The sequence below is a fragment of the Geotrypetes seraphini genome, chromosome 3 (assembly GCF_902459505.1).
Source record: "Geotrypetes seraphini chromosome 3, aGeoSer1.1, whole genome shotgun sequence".
Taxonomy (NCBI): domain Eukaryota; kingdom Metazoa; phylum Chordata; class Amphibia; order Gymnophiona; family Dermophiidae; genus Geotrypetes; species Geotrypetes seraphini.
Genome location: NC_047086.1, coordinates 409,747,431 through 409,768,022, shown reverse-complemented (window position 1 = coordinate 409,768,022; position 20,592 = coordinate 409,747,431). Strand labels below are relative to the sequence as shown.

The 20,592-nt window shown below is 44.1% G+C and overlaps 1 protein-coding gene across 3 annotated transcripts in view; it reads left to right on the top strand.

Moving 5' to 3' along the window:
- Positions 1-20,592, top strand: part of TTBK1 (tau tubulin kinase 1) — a 542,632-nt gene that overhangs the window by 174,246 nt on the left and 347,794 nt on the right. For 2 of the 3 annotated variants that reach the window (XM_033936268.1, XM_033936266.1), the window contains one exon: positions 19,429-19,494. In XM_033936268.1, the coding sequence (XP_033792159.1) occupies positions 19,429-19,494 (66 nt within the window). Of the gene's footprint in view, positions 1-3,721; positions 5,452-19,428; positions 19,495-20,592 lie in introns of all 3 variants that reach the window. The other variant, XM_033936264.1, reaches the window with a different exon arrangement.

Sequence of the window (20,592 nt, the reverse complement as noted above, 5' to 3'; positions counted from 1 at the left end):
GCTTTCAGGGTGGGGACAGGACTTCAAGGGGGAGAGGAGAGTCGGGGCGGGCGAAAGAGTCGGGGTGGCCAGAGGAGAGTCAGGGTGGGCGAAAGGAGAGTCGGGCGGCGACGGGAGAGTCGGGCAGCATGCGCGGTATACGGGTGTGCGCGGTATACAAATTTTTTTTTACATATATTTCGGTTTCCCGCACACTATACCCGTGTACGCATTTTACACGGATGTGCGTTATCTACGTGAAAATACGGTAATGTTAGTTTTTATGTTGATATACTCGTACACTATTTTTTATTAAATTTTCCAGTATACCAACACTGCAATGTAACAAATACATCATCAGACTGATCCAAATGAGTGTATAAATATAACTACAAACCTCACTATACCCCCCTCCCACCCTCTCACTCCCTGAAAGGAATACAATATATTGAACATATCTTGTAGTATAACAAAACTGACTAAAATGTACCAAAAATGGTAAAGAAAAAGAGATGGAAGGCCAGGTTTCTTATGACCTTCCCATCTTGAAATTGAAAACATACAAGTCCCACCCCTAAAGTCTCCCTCCACCTCCTCCTTTATGGAATAAGATTACCACCTCCAACTCAACAGTATATAAAATATACTATTGTACAATATTAAGTGTTAAATTTTAGGCTCTCGAAGAGATGGCTTGTGTAAATAAGGCTCTCTTTTTCTACGTTGTCTGCTCAAGGGTCCCTGAGATTCCCAGAGTGCCATTTGAGCCAAACAATTCCTCCATACCCAATAAGACAGAGTAGATAAGTATACCAAGGAAGAAAGATCTACCTGAACCGGAAATGGTTTTAAAGGGTGATGATGCAGAGGAACTGAAAGAAATCTAGGTGGATCTGGAAGATGTACTAAGCCAAATCGACAAGTTAAAAGTGATAAATCGCCAGGACCGGATGGTATACATCCCAGGGTATTAAAATAACTCAAAAATGAAATTGCTGACCTGCTGTTAGTGATCTGTAACCTGTCGCTAAAATCATCTGTAGTACCTGAAGATTGGAGGGTGGCCAGTGTTATGCTGATTTTTAAAAAGGGCTCCAGGGGAGATTTGGGAAATTACAGACCGGTAAGCCTGACTTCAGGGCTGGGCAAAATGGTAGAAACGATTATAAAAAATAAAATTATGGAACTCGTAAACAAACATGATTTAATGAGACAGAGTCAGCATGGGTTCAGCCAAGGGAGATCTTACCTCACCAATTTGCTTGACTTCTTTGAAGGTGTGAATAAACATGGATAAAGGTGAGCCGGTTGATGTAATGCAGGGGTGCCCACACTTTTTGGGCTTGCGAGCTACTTTTAAAATGACCAAGTCAAAATGATCTACCAACAATAAAATTTAAAAAAAACCACAACGCACACTGTACGCATAGAATTGTTAATTATCATTCCTATTCCGGGGTTTTTTCAAAGAGGTCAAAGCAGATGACTCTATGCACTGTCACCTCAGTAACAACCATACAAAAATAGACAAATACCCACCCCCCTCCCTTTTTACTAAACCACGATAGCAGTTTTTAGCGCAGGGAGCTGCGCTGAATGCCCAGTGCTGCTCTCGACGCTCATAGGCTCCCTGCACTAAAAACCTCTATTGCGGTTTAGTAAAAGGGGACCATATTGTAAAATATAGAGAGCAGATATAAATTCAGACACATTTTGATCACTAAATTTAAAATAAAATAATTTTTCCTACCTTGTCTGGTGATTTCATGAGTCTCTGGTTGCACTTTCTTCTTCTGACTGTGCATCCAATCTTTCTTCCCTTCTTTTAGCCTGTATGCTTCCTCTCCTCCTGACCTCATTCCCCCCCCCCCCCAACGTTTTCTTCTTCTTTCCCTGCCCTCTCTTTCTTTCTCTCTTCATGCCCCCTTTCTTTTTTTCTGTTTCTCTTCTTTCCTTCTGTCTCCCTGCCTGCCCTCTTTCTCCCTCCATGCCCTCCCCCAAGCCACTGCCACTGCCGCTGCCATCGGATATCAGACCCCCAAAGCCGCCCGCCGCCGGCCAAGCTCTCCTTGCTTCGGGCCCACCAGCATTCCTCTCCCCGATGTCAATTTTGCCGTCGGAGAGGAAGTTCCGCTGGCCAGAACTTCCTCTCCGACGGCAGAATTGACGTCGGGGAGAGGAAGGCTGATCGGCCCAAGATCGACCTATTGGGAGAAATGCTGCCGGGTCCTGCCTTTGAGGAAACAGAAAGTAGGCAGGATCTGGCAGCAAGAAGAGCAAATCGCACGCTTCACTGACCTGTCTCCTGCTTTAGCCCGCGAATGGGGCTCTAACATGTGCGTGCCGGCTTCCCTTCTCTCCCCCCCCCCCACCCCGGACATAACTTCCAGTTTCAGAGGGAAGAGAAGGGAAGCCGGTACAAGCACACGTTATCCCCCGGAGCATAAATTCTCCAAGCCGGTTTGTTTTTTTTTTAATGTTGAGCAGCGGAGGCAGCAGCAGAATTCAGGAACAGGCCAGTCAGGAGGGGAAAAAAAGAGAAGGGAAGAAGGGAACCCGCTCTGCGATTGACTGGGGTCACCTGAGCGAGCGACCTGTCGATCGCGATCGACGTGTTGGGCACCCCTGATGTAGTGTATCTAGATTTTCAGAAAGTTTTTGATAAAGTTCCTCATGAGAGGCTCCTGAAAAAATTAAAGAATCATGGGATAAGTGGTAAAGTTCAGTTGTGGATTAGGAATTGGTTATCAGTTAGAAAACAGAAGGTAGGGTTAAATGTACTTGATATTATTAACATGTCTTTTAAAAGGATTATGTTTGTCTTAAAATGTTTAAGTGTTTGTCCGCTTATGAGTTTTGTTTTTAGCTCGTATATGATATTAGTAATTTGTTTTATAATGCTTATGTATCTTATTGTAAATCGCTTAGTAAATTATTGATAAGCGATTCATCAAATGAATAAATAAACATAAACATAAATAGTAAGTTTTCTCAATGGAGCAGAGTAAACAGTGGAGTGCCACAGGGGTCTGTACTGGGACCAGTGCTATTTAATTTATAAGTGATCTGGAAATTGGAACAACGAGTGAGATGATTAAATTTGCAGATGACACTAAACTGTTCAAAGTTGTTAAAACGTATGTGGATTGTGAAAAATTGCAGGCGGACCTTAGGAAATTAGAAGACTGGGTGTCCAAGTGGCAGATGAAATTTAATGTGGACAAAGCAAAGTGATGCACGTTGGGAAGAATAACCTGAATCACAGCTACCGAATGCTAGGGTCCACCTTGGAGGTTAATGCCCAAGAAAAGGATCTAGGTGTCATCGTAGACAATACTCAAACTCAATTTCTCTGACTCCGATATCATGGGTAACTGTAGGTAATTAAGAAAGCTGTGGATCACCTTCTCCTGATTCATGACTTCAGCTGTATAACTTAGGCTGTTAGGTAACCACAGTGCCCGTAGCATCCCATAAAGGGGTAATACAAGCAGGGCCATTGCAATTCTTAGTTAATATCGCTAATAACCTCCCGGGCCTATTTTCAAATCTATGTAGCTTATACTTGTAATAAAAAATATGTTGTTGAGCCCTCTCATGTAGTAGCGTGTTAAGTGCCAATTGAGCCTTTTGGAATGCATTCTTATGTTGCTGAGTGGGGTAACACAGAAATAGCAGTTTGCTCTGTTTCACTCTCTGTTCTAGATCTAAAATTCAAGCAGCCAATTGTTTTTTCTTACAGCATCCATAGGCAATGATGGCCTCCCACAACACAGCTTTCGTTGCATCCCAGAAGAGGGCACCATCACCCACGTGAGCCCCATTAAAGTCCAAATATTCTTGTCATTGCTGCACAAGATAAGTCCTAAAATCCTTATGATACAGAGCGCTACAGGAAATTGCCATCTCTCAGCACCCCCAGTATTCCCGCTCCCTATAGCCACATCAATCAACAAGGACTTGTGATTTGAGATAGCCAGAACACCAATCTCTGCATACTGCATGGAAAGAAGATCTAGAAATAAAAAATATAATCAATCCGGGAGGAAGTATGATGGACCTTGGAAGTGTTCATAAAGTCCTTCTCCCCTGGATGAAGGGTCTCCACGCATCCACCAAGCCCAAAGTATGCGTCCAGGCGTTCAAGCCATTATCAGAGCACCGTGGAAAAGACAGGGTCCCCTGTGAACAATCTAACTCCGAGTCCATAATAGAGTTAAAATCGCCCATAATAATTTTATGGTCTATAGAAGCACCTTGCAAGTGCAATAGAACCCCAATTGACTGTTTCAAAAAAGACTTTTGGGCTCATTAGGGGCATAGATGGAAGCCAGAATAATATCACTATGATGTAACTGACCCTGAACCACCACATATTGCCCCTCAGGATAAGAAATCACTTTAGTCATATGGAAAGGCACCAATTTGTGAATTAAAAGTGCCACTCCCGCTTTGGTTTTAAAAAAGGCAGAATAACATTGTTCTATCCAGGATTGCCTCAGCTTACCATGTTTTATCTCACTGAGCTTGGTCTCCTGTAGTCCCACAATATAGGCTTTCTGTCTAGCTAAATATTGCAGAATCTTAGTCCCTTTAACCGGGAAATTTATGCCAGATACATTCCAGGACACACATCTTAAACCTCTCTTAGAGGGCATGAAAAGAAATGGGCAACATTAGACAGCTTCTAAAGTTTTTTAACAGCTGCCAGGGTGCCCAGCCTTCACCCCAGCAGCCATATAGTGAGGGACCACTTACGTTTAGCACACTCACAACCACTCAATGCCATTCACCCAACCAACCCTGCAACCCAAATCCCCCCTCCCACTCTCTGATTCTACCCCCAGCTCCACTTAAGTACCTGAAACCACCACATACTAGCAGCCCTCCCTCCCTCCCCCAACCTTCCTTTAGGAAGAGAAACCAAAGAAGAACATGTTTGGACCTGCAAACAGAGGCAGTAGAAAAAAAACTTGAGTATGATGAACAACGATGAAAACAAAACAGTCTACAAAATATTAATATCCCAACTATGTAAATTCTAACACGGTGGGAGTACATATCTTCATATCCCATCGTAGACCATCTAGAGCTGGGAAATTACTAAAGTCCAGAAAATAGGTCCGAGCACTGACAACTAGTGCCCTGTGAACTAAGTTTCAAAGCATCAACACTTAGGAACAGCTGCGTCGCCAACAAGTCAAACCATACAATCCAGGTATTCACAAGCATGCAAAAAGAAGAGTTCAAGTGCTTGTCGCCAAATCAGGAAACCACTGAACTATTTGATCTCTAGCTCCAGAACTGGTGTCAAACACGAACGGTTGACCACTGTAAAGCACTCTTAAGTCTGGCTGGAAACTGCAGTGTAAAGCATCAGTAAGTTGTTTACAAACAGCAGAAAAACCCCGCCGGAAGGAAGCCACATGTGCAGAATAGTCCTGAAATAGCAGAAAGCGATGATTCTGAAAGGTAAGATCTTTCCTTTGGTGATAGTTCTTCAAGATCAGGTCTTTGGTTGCAAAATTCAAGATCCTGACAATCGCTATCTGTGGTCTAGCTGTCCCATCCTGTTTCCTGCCCAGTTGATGAGCTCGCTCGAACGTAAAGGGCCCAGGGCTGAAGTAACAAGCAGCTCCTCCATTAGCCATTTTTCCAGAGTAGAAGCTAAGTTATTGTCCTGTATAGTTTCAGGAATACCCACAATGCGGACATTGTTCGTTCTGGAATGATTCTCCATTTTCTCTTCACAGGAAGCTAGTTTGTGCTGTAATTGAGTAAGCTCCTCATGTATGGCAGTAAGCGAGTCCTCTGCCAAGCTCACTCGCTGCTCGACCTCCGATACTCAAACATTAAATTCTGTAACTGTGGTCGATAGAGTTGTTAAAGAGTCATTAACTTTGTCTAGCCTAGATCCTAAAGCCATAACCACTGCCTCTGTGAACTTAGAAACAAGAGCTTCACTCAAGAGATCAGGCTCCTTGGTGGGACCCGCCATTTTTCCTTCATTGCCCGTTGTCGATTTAGTTCTCTCATGCTCTTTTTTTAAAAGCTTTCATGACATTTTGACACTTTTTCTGCACAACTTTGTCCATATGAGTGCAGACAATAATTCGGTAGAGTTGGTGTATAAGCTTGCTACAGAATTTAGTGTTAAAAGGTCTTTAGGGAGGGAGAGCTCAGGAAAAACACGACCTCCTGGCTCAGTGCATGGCCACGCCTCTTGTTGCCATGTTTATAAAGCTGGTATTTGTAGAAAGCAGCAGCTGCCCTTTCATGGGATAGCTCATTCAGGGAGACCTGTAAAGTTAATAAGTGAAAACTGTGGACTGAGTGACTATCCATAGGCTCTATGTACTGCAGTAACTTGATTTTCCCATCTCAGTATCTCTTTATCTCCTCTACTTCTTTTTATACATCTTTTTATTCTTCTTTTTATACGCCTTTGTTTCCCAATGCGTTAAGGGCTGTAACACATGATCATCATTATTTGCCTGATAATCCCGCCAACGTGCAACAGTATATGCTTGGAAACCCAAATCATGGTAAAGCGCCAACCCAGAAATCCTGAGCTCCTCCACTCTCTGTTTCCTATCCGCCATCTAGTTTTTAATCCACGTGAGTATTTCACCCTCGATTCCATGGCTCGTAATTTTTCAAAGTAGTCGTTCATGGGGGACCTTGTTGAACGCCTTCTGAAAATCCAGATATACAATGTCGACTGGGCCACCCTTGTCTATCTGCCTGTTTACTCCCTTGAAGAAGTACAGCAAGTTCATCAAGCAAGATCTTCCTTTGCTGAAGCCATGCTGGCTGGTCCTCATCAGATTGTGTCCGTCATCGCTTAAGAATGATTAGATCGCTTGTTAAACTCCTGGAACCAGCATTCTTAAACGTCTTAATTCACTCTCTAGTAATCTCCTATATAGATTATTGTAATGCCCTGTTCAAGGGCATAACAAAAAAGGAAATCAGGCGTTTATAAATTGTACAGAACACTGCTGTAAAAATCATATTCAATGCTAAAAAATATGACCAAGTCTCATCTTTCTGGCTTTCCCCCCTGTCCAGCAGCACTCCTTCCATGCTCCCCCTGTCCAGCAGTAGACCTTCTCCCTTCCTTTTACCTCCCTCCTGTCCAGCAGCACCCCTTCCCTGCTCTTATCTGATAAGTCTCCTGTGTTTTCTGAAGCAGCTCTGCTAGGACCCGCCGCAGGCTCCTTGTAGTGATAGGGAAACCACTGCAGGCTCCTTATTCAGTTGGCTCCTTTTTCAGCTGGGGAAACCGCTGCATGTGTTGCTAACCGCCACCGCTGCTGGGGAAACTGCCACCGCGTCGCAAATCGCCACAGGCTCCTTCTACTGATCATGCGGCGGCACGGCTGCATGGAGTTTGAAGTGCGCATGCACGCTAAGGGTTTTATTATAGCGGATAGTGCAGTACTATGACTCTCAAAATTTGTTCTGTTCCAGAATGATTGTCCTATGCCGACAACATCCTCCTCATCCCCATAACCTATAACCAGCCAAATATTGCTGAAAAAATCTCCAGCAACATAACTAAAATCCAAACCTGGGCAACAATCAACAAACTGAAACTGAGCACCACCAAGACCAAACCCATTGGTTTCCATACCACACAACAGAACATTATGACTAACCTCACCCTTCCAACTGGCATTACTCTCACAAAGGAGAAATCCACCAAAGTGCTAAGCTGCATCCTGGACGACACTCTCACGATTTATTTAGTTAGTTATTTATTCAATTTTCTATACCGTTCTCCCAGGGGAGCTCAGAACAGTTTACATGAATTTATTCAGGTACTCAAGCATGTTTCCCTGTCTGTCCTGGTGGGCTCACAATCTATCTAATGTACCTGGGGCAATGGGGAGATTAAGTGACTTGCTCAGGGTCACAAGGAGTAGCGTAGGTTTGAACGCACAACCTTAGGGTGCTGAGGCTGTAGATTTAGCCACTGCGCCACACTCTCCCCTAATCTCCGGAAAAAGACTAATCTCCGGAATCACACTATGCGACAACTGCGACTCGCAAGGTCATACTTTCACCCACACCATTTTACTCTGATTGTCTAGATGATGGTTTTACCTCAACTAGACTATTGCAATTCCGTCTACTTAAGCATCAGCACCTTTCTAATCCACAAACTGCAGCTCACCCAGAACACTGCCGTTAGGCTAATTTTCAAACTGAAGAAATTTGATTCAATCGCTACCTTCATCAAACAACTACACTGGCTTCCAATATCATCCCGAATAAACTTCAAAACCTCATGCATTTTTCAGCACATACTGTACGGAAACTCAGCAACTCCCCTCATCCAGCTATTCTCTTCAGCCTGGTCTACTTCCAGAAGACTCCTTAACAGAATTCAACTAAACCTACCATCCACAAAGTACCATGCTAACTTACCTGGGAGTAAAAATCTGGAACGACCTTCCAGAACAAATCAGGAAAGAAACAAATCCCACCTCATTCAGAAAAAGCGTGACGTGTCATCTCTTTGACAAGTAAATGTTTCAGCCTCTACCTGATGCCCCCCTACCGCCCAAGCCCTCCTCATTTCTCTCCCTCCCTTCCCCACTTTCCTCCCCTCTCCTTTCCCCTCCTGACCTCTATTCAATTGCCTTGAGCTTGTTGAGGTTTGTGCAACTCATAAATGGAAGATTAGATTAGATTTATATAAATATATCTCTATCAAATCACTTATCTGAATGAAATTGTCCCATCCATTCATTTGGGTCCAACAGAGCTTCGTTTTGGAAACTTGTCCTTCAGGAACCTGTTAAAACAATGAGGGAATACCAAGACTTGGTGGATCAGGAGGTCTCGATGACCATACATTTGGGGGTAAAAGATCTAAAAGAAATGCTCTCATGGGATAACACTTGTTTTGTTGAATAAGGCACTTCGAACAGAGGACTCTTTATTTATTTAGAAATTATCATCAGCACATTAAAAAAAAACAAGGGATTTTTTGAATCTTAGTTTGTGTTTCCCTCATCAATGGTTTAATATAGTGGACTCCAACGAGGCAGCAAAGTTGGTTTTGGGATATCAAATATTTGAGCTACTCCATTGTGCATTACTCAGAGTATAGTAGAGCAAAATGCACCTGCTTAGAAACCAGCAGTGAACAAGCAGAGGCAAAGGCCTTCTGTTTTGTAGCCACTCTAGCAGAATAATGTAGAAAACACATCAGGCAGTAAGACTGGTATTCCAACTTCGCAACTCCTCAGAGAACTTGCAGTATCACTTGCTTATGTCCAAAATGCAAAACCTGAAACATCACCAGTCTGGGGCGAGGATCTGAGTCACATTTCTGTCCCAAATAAAGTATGCATTCTGTCTGAAGAGGGCTCAGATGCTTTTCCAGTTGGAGAAAGCAGACAAATAATGCCTCCAAAAGTCCCTGGAGTTCACCTTCCACTATGGTCTTGGGAAGCCCAGTCATCTGGAGATTGTTCCATTTGGAATGATTTTCCAGATCATCTATCTTGTCTTTTATGTTTCAATCATGTTTATTGGAAATTAGAAGTCACAACAACATTCAAAGATAAACAAGAGGGCTGACCACAACTTCCAGTAACAAAACAGAGCGAAGTAAGCGTGGTACCACTCCAATGTTCAAAGCCAACATTTCCACAATTTTTCAAATCCCTGCCCAATCCACATCCAATCTCTTATGCACCTACCCTGGAAATACAAAGCAAAGCAATGACCACAGGCCAGTGTTAAAGAAAGTTCAGGACTCTGCTTCGTGCAACATGAGCATGGAGTTCCAGAAAGGTTCCCAATCTTTTGAAACAGTTGTCCTTTAGAGGAGCATATGGATTGAATACCCTGATGCTCCAGTATCAAGAACGATATCATGTGAGTACGCCATACACTCTACAATGATGCATCAGGAGCCAACCAGGCAAGCAGGATCACTTTTTCCCTACTGTCACAGCTTTTTGGAGAAACCTTTGCAATCCTTTAGAGATAGGCTGTGCCCGCCAGGACCCTCAAACAGGAAAGCAGGGGACTCCACCAGTCTGCAGTTCCAGTTCTGTCATATAAATGCCATGATAGCTGACCAAAAGGCCAAAACACCTGAACAATGCCAGAACATATGTCCCAAGGTCGCCCAAGCCATTTGGCATTCGGGACAGGAGTCACAGGGTCTGTATGAAGCCACATAAGCTTGGCGCAGTGAAATATACAGTCACAGGAGAAATTTGTACTGTGTTTCCCACAGGAGGGAGCCATCTGAGATAGTACAAGAATAAGTAACATAGGATCTCAAGAGAGACTCTGGGATGACAAATTGCAAGTCCTCAGACCACGTCTCCACCAGCAGCTGATAAGAAATTGAGGGTGCCGCCTTCCGGATGGCAGTGTGGTGACATTGAAGAGATACTTTACTTAGGGAACCTAAAGAATAAAAGGATGACAAACACTCCTGTTTCTCCTCTGTCACATGTTCCTTCAGCAGTGAGCTCTTATAGTGACACAGCTAGTAATCGGCAAAAGTATCCTTACTGCTGAGATGAAACTCCTGTTGCAGGTTCACAAAAGATTTAAGAGTCCGTTCTGAGGTCAAAATATGACAGAGGTAACAAACGCCTTTGCTCCCAGTTCAGAAAGCTTTTATTGTCTGTGCCTGGCAAAATGTCCGGGGGGTTCCTTACAGAGAGGAAAAGGGTTATATGAGGGGACATCTGCAGATATTGGCAAGTCCATCTTGTGACCGGGTGGAGAGCCTGGCATAGACTAACCAGCCCACCTTGACCAGTATACAGGCCCAACCGAGCAGATATTAGAGAACTTGGATAATGGCTAACCTGAAAGTTAAAGTCCAAAACACTAATTCCACTTTATTAGCTCTTCAAAAAACACCAACTTTATCACAGTTCAAAATAATATAAGCAGCAACCTTGCTCAAGCACATTAAGTGATCAAAATAATAATAATAACTTTATTTTTCTATACCGCCATAGTCAGATGACTTCTAGGCGGTTCACATCGAAAGAAGGCTGGACATTCAGTGAATTACAAATGTGTGAGGGGAGTGTTGCAGAAGATGGGGGGAGGGAATGTAAGCGGGGTTGAGAGGGGAGGGGATGTGAGAGGGGGTTGGGATTGCCTGAGAGATTGTTTCGGGTTTGTAGAGGGAAAAATGCGTAGAGCGAAGGTCGGTCTGTTTAGGTGAAGAATTTGTCAAACAGAGTGGTTTTGATTGATTTTCAGAATGCATTGTAGGTCTGACTGGTTTTATTTATGTAGTTTCCCAGCCAGGATTGTTGTCTGTTAGCTTGGAACTTGAAGGTTCTGTCAAGGAAGGATTTGTATTTGCAGCCAGTGATTTTTGGATAGGCGAAGATGTTTTTGTTTCTGGTTGTTCGTGTGGGGTTGTGTAGAGTGAAGTGTGTTTGCAGGTAGGAAGATGCGAGGCCCCAGATTTGTTTGAAGCAGATGCATGCAAATTTGAACTGTATTCGCGCTTCCATTGGCTCTAATACTCTGCTTCATTCAAGGCAAAAAGGGAAAAAAAACTTCTTTATGGCAAACAGTTCTTTTGGCTGTTTTCCCTTCAAGGGAACAGTCCAGTATTCACTGGCACCTCAATTATCCTTTACTTCTTTTTGCCACTTTTCATTCACTTGCCAGTTTATTCAGTTCTTGTTTTAAACCATACTACTGGCTTTTACTTTCCAGGTCTTGTGGCCTAATCTAAATGAAATCACTAGTAGGCTTCACTGTTTATTGTAGCCTAGTAGTGTGGGATTCCTGCCCTCCAATTTAAATTGATGTAGTGAACCACCTCCCAAAAATCCCATTCAGGTTGCAAAAACGTTAATTGATTTGCTACACTTACATTCACTGTGGGCACTCTCTGCCACTAAAGAAAATACCATTTACTTGGCAGCTTTATTCTTTCCGCCACCACAGAACACTGATACTGCTCATTAGCACACTTCACTGCCCAGCTGAACCACTTTTCTCTGGAACAAAACTTTTAAGTGATCTTACTTCTTTTTTTTCATCATTTATATTGCCATCATGACATCACAACAATTATTATCCAGGCAGTTACCATCCCAGCCCATAATTTCCTCAGCATTAGCTGATTTTTCACTGTCTGATCATATTTCCGCATTATTGTCCTGATGATTTATTTGTGCTTGCCTGTCCTGCGTCCAGCTCCTTACTGGCCTCTGTGCTTCAGGTAGAAGTGTTTTCTCCAAGAGTCTCCTTCTTGGTGGGTTGTTCCAGCTCTGCTGCTCTCCTAGGACTATGCCCTGCTTAGTCTTGCTCAAATGGTTAAGAGTTGGCTCCAGAGTGATCTGCCTCCTGATTGGCTGAGGTTTCTCCTGAGCTACTGGTTTGCTGTTTGTGTTTTGGTGTAAGCTTAAAGTCCTGACCCTTAGGTTTGCCTTTTTCTGAACTACTACACTCTTCCTGTGCTGGCTTAGGCACATTAGCCATTTGCCTAGGAAAATGACTGTTTAGATTCCCTTAGTAAGTGTCTGGGCTTGGGCACAGGTCTAATATTACCAGGGACATGTGCTTTCACGGCACCAGTTTCCTCAGCAGCCAGTTCTACAGCCTGTTGGCTGTGGGTCATAGGGTCTCTCCTGTGACACGTGGGGGCGGACTAAAATACAGTCTTTAACATGCACCAATAGCCGAGCTGGAGGTGCATGCAAAAGCACACTAAAGTGTAAGGAGGAATGCAACTGTGTTTTCACATCAGTAAGAGAAAATATGGTAGAATTACGACACCAGTCATTTATATGTCTCATGTGACTAATGTTCAATAAGCCTAGCCCCCCTTTATCCCTGGCTAACATTGCTTTGCACACAGTGAGCCTAGGTTTTTTACCACGCCACAGGAATTTTATACAACCACCCCAGAGCTATCATCATGTTGTACAAATGAGATGGGAAGTGATTGCCACAGTGCCAGTTTATGAGAAGTGTCCTATTGAAGGGGCTACACATTTAGTCGGTAAAGTTCAAAGAACCGATCTGGAATCAGGATACTCAAGTATTTTAATGTGTCCCCAGTCCACACCAATGAAAAGTTTCTCCACCATCTTTCTCTGGCAGCACCTTGGATTTCGGGGCTTTTACTCCCTATCCTGAAAGGGTGCCTCTATTCCCTTCATTATCTTGAAAGTTTCGATCATGTCCCCTCTCGGTCTCCTCTTTTCAAGGGAGAAGAGGCCCAGTTTCTCTAACCTCTCACTGTATGGCAACTCCTCCAGCCCCTTAACCCTTAGCCACTGGAGTGTCTGGGCAACTGCCAGGTTGGGAATTAAACTAAAGTATGCCTCATTGGTATGTAGGGGAAAGGAACCAGATGCTATACACCCCTCATTGTAAGCCAACAAGGGCTGGCAAAGCTGACATTGCAATGTCTTAAAGAACTCGTAAGAGCCCATCTGGCCCGGACGCTGAACCACATTTAGCTGCTCCCAAAATGGAAAGCGGCTCCTTCGGTTGAATGGGGCCATCAAGGGCTGTATGTGCCATGGGGGAAAACCGAGGCATACCCGACATTTGCAAATAAGTCTCAATGTCAGCTGCATTAATAGGATCCCCCTGCTGATAGACTTGATTAAAAAAGGAGTAGACCCCCCTACTGAAAGCATTGACCCCCCTACTGAAGAAGGCAGACCTAGACCCCTCCATCCCATCCAATTATCGCCCTATAGCAAACATCCCACTCCTAACCAAACTGCTTGAGTCCATTGTCTCCTCCCAACTCTCAGCCTACTTGGAAAGATTCTCTATCCTCCTACCGTATTAATACGGCTTCAGAACCAAGTTCAGTACTGAAACCCTCCTGGCCTCCCTAACCTCGAAGATCCAACAACTCCACTCTCACAAAAAATTTGCCGTTCTACTCCAATTCGACCTCTCTGCAGCCTTCGACGTTGTCCATCATGACATTTTAATCCTCCTACTCTCCGAGATAGGCATCAGCTCCACGGTCCTGGACTGGTTCTCGAATTTCTTACGTTCTCGCTCCTACATCGTCACCAAGAATGGCACCTCATCTTCCCCGTGGAAACCGACATGTGGAGTCCCACAAGGCTCCCCCCTATCCCCTATCCTCTTCAACATTTATATGTCCTCCCTGAACCTCCTACACCTTTCCCCCCTAGAAATTCTCTACACTTACGCTGACGATATCCTGATCCTCCTCGAGACCGACGCAAACCTCACCAATCTCGCAGCAAACATCTCTTCATGCATAACCAAACTTCAATCCTGGGCTCTTGCTGTACAAATGAAACTAAATGAATCCAAAACCAAACTACTCTGGCTTGGCCCCAAACTTGATCAATTACCCACCTCCATCCCACTGCCCACAGGCACCTCTCTACAACTAGAGTTCTCTAGCAAAGTTCTGGGCATCACCATAGATTCCTCGCTATCCTTCAATGACCACCTCAACTCCCTGATAAAAACAAGCTTTCACAGCCTTCACATGCTGAGGAAAGTGAGGTCCTGCTTCCACCAAAAACACTTTGCCGTGCTCGTACAGTCCATCATCCTCTCCAGATTGGACTATTGCAATTCCATCTACCTTAGCTTAACAAAGAAAAGCCTCTACAGACTCCAACTGATCCAGAACACCGCGGCCAAACTTATCTTCTCAAAAAACAAATTTGACCATGCCTCTCCACTCCTGTCCAAGCTGCACTGGCTTCCTGTCATCTCCAGGGTCCATTTTAAATGTGCCTGCTTAACCTTCAAGATGCTCCACGGCATCCTTCCACCTCTTATTCCTCTATCCTGGAATTCCTCAAATCCACTCTCCACCAGATCCACGCAAAAATTAAAACTATCCTTCCCCTCCTCAAAGGGTATCTCCCTCGTCGGTAAACTCGGGTCCTCCCTCCACTTCAGAATCGCTCAGCTCTGGAACAGTCTCCCTTCCCCTCTCCGCAACTTGAGCCCCCTTCTACCATTCCGTAAGCTTCTGAAGACTTGGCTCTTCTCCAAAACGTAACCCGTCCCCTCCCCATTATTATCACACTTAACCTCTCTCTTACTTACTTTTATAAACCCACTGGAGTTCCGTTGCTTCCTAACCATGTAAACCGTGTCGAGCTCCACCAGTTGGAGATGATGCGGTATATAAACCCAAGATTTAGATTAGATTAGATTAGATTAGAGGAGCTCAGAGATCTTAGTAGTATTTGTATGGTGAACACCCTTGGCCGTCTTTCATAGATGGGATATAGCAGGAGCCTCCCCTTTGCTTCACTCCACTAGCCAAAAGTTTCTCAGTTCTATTACCATGTTTCTGTAGGCAATATTTGCTATATATAAGCATTCTCTGGGTTCTCTCATGCAATAATGTTTGCAGAGCCTTCACAGAGTGCCATCTATCGAGATCTCTTGGCAGATGTGAGTGAACATACTGTCTCCTAGCCCTATATAACTCCTTTTCCATCTGCCCTATGCTTTGAGTCAAGTATTTATTATGCACACTCACATAAGCTGCAATATCTCCCCGCAGAACCGCCTTAGCGGCTTGCCAATATAGTGGGGCATCTGGAGTGTGTGCGCTATTATACCTTTTATAATTGTCCCATTTCTTGTATAGATAGGTTTTAAAGTCAGGACTGGTATATAGATAAGCAGGAAAGTGCCAACATCACTGTGACTGACATTGGGGGCCCAAAGCCACATTAGTCCAGATGAGAGTGTGATCCGAGACCCCTTTTGTTTCAGTAGAGGCTGAAATAGCATCTGTAAATCTATGCTCACTGTGGAGAATATAATCAATTTGTTTCTGCAAAATGAGTGTAATCCCTCTCATCTGTATGGAGAACCTGCCATGAATCTAGCAAATTTAAAGTATCACAAAAGGTATAAAAGAAAGAGGAAACCCTAGATGCACACCAGTCCTATCCCACTTCGGGTCCATAACCATGTTGAAGTCTCCTACCACTAAAATAGTGTGATCAACATAAGGTAAACACATTTGCACTACTTTATCATAAAACTCGGGGGGGGGGGGGGGAGGGGTGAAGTGTTAAGACCATAGAGATTCAATAATTCTGGAGGCCACACCTTCAAAAATATATAAAAAGGATGGAGTCAGTCCAGAGGAAGGCTACTAAAATGATGCATGGTCTTCGTCATAAGGCATATGGGGACAGATTTAAAGATCTCAATTTGTATACTTTGGAGGAAAGGCAGGAGAGGGAGATATGATAGAGACATTTAAATAACCATATAATGTAAATGCTCATGAGTCGAGTCTTTCATTTGAAAGGAAGCTCTGCAATGAGAGGGCATAGGATGAAGTTAAAAGGTAATAGACTCCATAGTATTCTGAGGAAATACTTTTTTACAGAAAGGGTGGTAGATGCATGGAACAATCTCCCAGAAGAGGTGGTAGAAACAGAGACTGTGTCTGAATTCAAGAAAGCCTGAGATAGGCATGTGAGATCTCTTAGAACAAGTGTCAAACACAAGGCCTGGGGACCGATTACAACCTACCTGGCCGTTTGTGGCCTGTGGCAGTGCTCCCTGCCATGGAGTCTTGGTCCGGGAACTTCCCCCTTTTCACAGCCCGGCCCCAAAGCTCTGGGTGGTCCCTGTCGCCCAGCATGTCTTCCCTCTTCTCTCTACGCCAGTCCAATGTTGCCCTTACCTTCTATCGTGCTGAAAAATCTGCCTTGATCCATACGGGCAGAAACAGGAAGTTGCATCATTGGAGACAGACCAAGGCAGACAGAAAGCAGGAAGGAGAGTAGCAGGCAGTGTTACTGAATCACTGCAGAGGCCATGATTTTTCAGCATGACAAAAGATGAGGGCGACATCAGACTGGCGCGGAGGAAAGGTGGAGAACATGCTGGGCCAAGGAAGCCTCTTGGACTAACTGTTTTGTTTTTTTAAGTACAAAGAGGGAGGGTATTAAAAGCAGTGCCATATTGTGCGTGGGAGAGAGCTTATGTGGCCAGAAACAGAGGGCACATAGAGAGAGAGATGGTGGCAATGGTCTGGAGGGGGGAAGTTGGACCTGGGGTGGTGTGGAGGAAGAGGGAAGGACATGCATGATGGGAGAACTGTTGGAAAGAGAAAGGGAGAGGTGGAGGACCTGGGAGAGGAGGGAGGCAGGCAGGCAGGAGGAGAGATGAGATGGGGGGCAGTTGGGAAGAGAAAGGGAGAGAAGTTGGATCTGGGGATGGAAAGGAGGGAGAAATGTTAGGCTTGGGGGTGGAAGGGAGAGAGAGATGCAGCATCTCTCTTTTTTTTCTCCTTCTATCTCTTGTTTATCAAAGGGGGAGGAAAGAAGAACAAAAGAAAAAAGAAGGAGCAAAATGGACCACGGGGAAAGAGGAGGAGAGATATTGTAATGGAGAGTAGATAGAAGGAAATAGGAGGCTGGGAAAGGAGTGAGATGGGAAATGAGAGAGCTAGGCACTGAGAGGAGATGGAGAATTGAGAGGTAGCCGAAAATTTAAAAAGAAAGATGAGAAAGAGGGCAAGATTTGAGTGGACAGAGGCAAAAAAGAAAGGAAAAAGTTAAGAAAGCTGAATGGGAAAAATCAATACGTTGGAGACAGGCATAAGGAGGGAATGGAACAAGAGAGAAGAGGAGAAAAAATGGGCAGCAGACACTGGAAAGAAAATTAGTAGAAGATAGACAAAAAGCAGTAAGAGAAACTGGGACCAAGATGATGGAAAAGCAAAATGACCAGACAACAAAAGGTAGAAAAAATCATTATATTTTCTATTTTGTGATTACAATATATCGTGTTTGAAATGTGTATCCTGTCAGAGCTGCTGTTAGACAGCAAGTGTGAACTAGGACCTAAATGATAAAGGAAAAGTCTTTTTTATTCATTTTGTTTACACCACAGAGCCGACGTGTGGTTGGAGAGGTTATAACCCTATACTTTATTAAGACTAATGGCTTCTTTTACAAAGCCGTGCAGCAACAGCCCCGAAGCCCTTTAAATCTCTATGGGCTTCGGCACCAAAGATCCAAATGCCACCAATGGGTGAATTAAATGAACAAATTCAATATATGGGGCAGGAAGCCCTGGAGCCTATCTTGTCTTTTAAAAACGCTATCTTTTTAACAACTGAGCATTGGAGGCCTCCACAGTTTGTAATTTGTCTTCTAAATTGCTTATGCTCTGTTTAGATTCATCCAGCTCCAGACAAAAACTGTTGATTTTCTCATGTATTACATTCACACAATCAATAATGTATTGTAATTTAGTGGTTAACTTCTCCTCCAAAGTAACAATCTCACTTGACCATGCAGAGCTGACTGAAGGGTTTGGCGGACCTGAAGCCATCGCCATCTTAGATTCCCCAACACAAGGATGATCCTTGTTTCTCCTCTGCATCTTAGAGGCCATCTGATGAAGCGGCCAGATATTGTTCCCCTCCACTCTGAAAAGGGAGAGAATTAGGAGCAGGGTGCTGGAGCCGAGCTATTCAGCTTGATGGCACAATGTGATCTGGGCCTTAGTTTTGAATATACATTTCCTTTGCTTTTTTCACTTCCTCATCCAAAGGGTTTGTTTACCCTCTTTTCCTAGTACAGGACAAATTATTTTATAACCTTTTATTCTCTTATCAAGCAGTTACTTCCAGCATCTGTAACTGAGACACATTAAATGGGATTTAGAAGGAAACGAAAACCATATCTGTCTTTTTCCGCAGCTTGTTTCAGTTGGCAGTCTTTATTGTAATCCACATTCAAACAATTTTATTGCAAATTGCAGAATATAAGCATAGTGCTGTGCTGTATTATAAGTTACAGGATTTAAGTAATGTACGCAAATGTGAGTCCTGCCCAGATTCTGCCTAGGTATACACTTGCTGTAAAATTGCATAAGTGGGATTTGCATATTTGCAGAATAATGCTTAGGTGAGATTTTGACATTTATTCTAATGATTTATATGTGTAAATAGTACTTAAATGTTGTCATGTCCTTGCTATTTACCCACATAAATGGCTTTGAAAATGGGCCTCTCCAGAGCACTTGTCCTGTGCTCCCTCCAAGTTTGAGGCCATAAAGTGTTGAAACAGAATGAAGATGACTGGAGATAGCAGTGAACAAGCAGCTGCTGAAGAAGTGCTTGATCACACTGACAGATTTGCTTTAAACCACATCCATTTTGAAGATGTTTAGAGACATAATTGGCAACATTTACCTCTTATGGTATACATACACATTACATTCCCTGTAAGTTTCAACTTCTTGTTCAGTAAGTTCTCAAATTAAGTTGAGAAAGCTTACTCATTTAGACCTCAGGTGAGTTGTAGATGAGAGCCAGATGTAACAGTTTATGATGCCACAGATTTGGCTTTTGGTCTCAACCTGCCAAGCTCCAGTTGTTTTCTGAATTTAAGAGTTGATGGATTCTTTGACCATTCCTTTTTTTTCCTTTCCTAGCCTCGTAATGTTGCTGGCTTTCGAGGAACTGTTCGCTATGCTTCAGTGAATGCACACAAAAACAGGGTAAGTACTGTTATATTCTTTAGACCTCAGGAAATGCTACATTCTGTAGCGCCTGTCAGACCGGTATAGCCCATACAAATGGATTTATGCCTCACTGTGACCAGCAGGTGGAGACTGAGACCAAAACTTGTATTTTAGGATATGCTGCCCCCTACCAATCCTGTCTGTCTCTGTCTCCATCAGGTGGTAAGACTAATTTGGCTCCCTTCTAAGTGTTATTAGAATTTGTTTCGGACTCCTGGATTCCCCTTTTTTGCCAGACGGAGCTTGCGTCCTGTTTGGGGATCCGTCTGATCTCAGGGGTGTTAAACCCGGCAGGTCTCGTGCTGGGTCCCTCCACCTCCCCACATTTTTGTAGAGGTGCCTCAGCTGGCAGCATGGCCCCCTGGTTGGTCAGGCCTCCAGCTTTGAGAGCCGTGGAGTCTGTTCTAAATGAGAAAAAAAAAATCCTGAGACTGTGCCGGTCTAAAGAGCTCTTTCCCTTAAAATTTACTGTCTTTTAATGCATTTTTCATGTAACTGGCACTTTTTTTCCTAGCTAGGTCACGTCTGGAGCAATGTGCACTTTTGCAGGGGGAAAAGTGCTCATTGGTATCCAGCTGTGAGGCACTCATGGCCGGGCTGTTCGAGCGAAGCAGACCACTGCGAAGGGGAATCCTCATCTACATTGGGTGCCAGTGGCCAGGGATCCCCTTTGCGAGTGCCTCACGGCTGGCAGCTGGCTGCGGGGAAGCCCGGGCTTCCCCTGCCGCCTATGCGGCAGGTTCCCCGGCTGCCAACGGTAAGGCAGAAAGGATTCCCTTACCGTGAAGCAGCTGGGGACTCATGGTTCAGCTGTTGTTGGCTTCCCTGCTTTAGCAGCTGGGGCATTTTAGGCCTTTTTACTGCTGCAGGGCTATGGAGCTATTTTTACAGTTCAGCTCCGTTTTTGGCGGGAAGCACCTCCATTTTTTGTTTAGCCTCAGGTGACCTTGCCCTTGTTTGGTGACACAGGCGACAAGTTGTTTGGATGGATCCCCTGCTGTGGCAGGGAGTTCCATGGGGCCGCCAGGGTTTCCCCCCCTCTATTTTCAATGTTTGGCTTTATTGCTGCGGTCG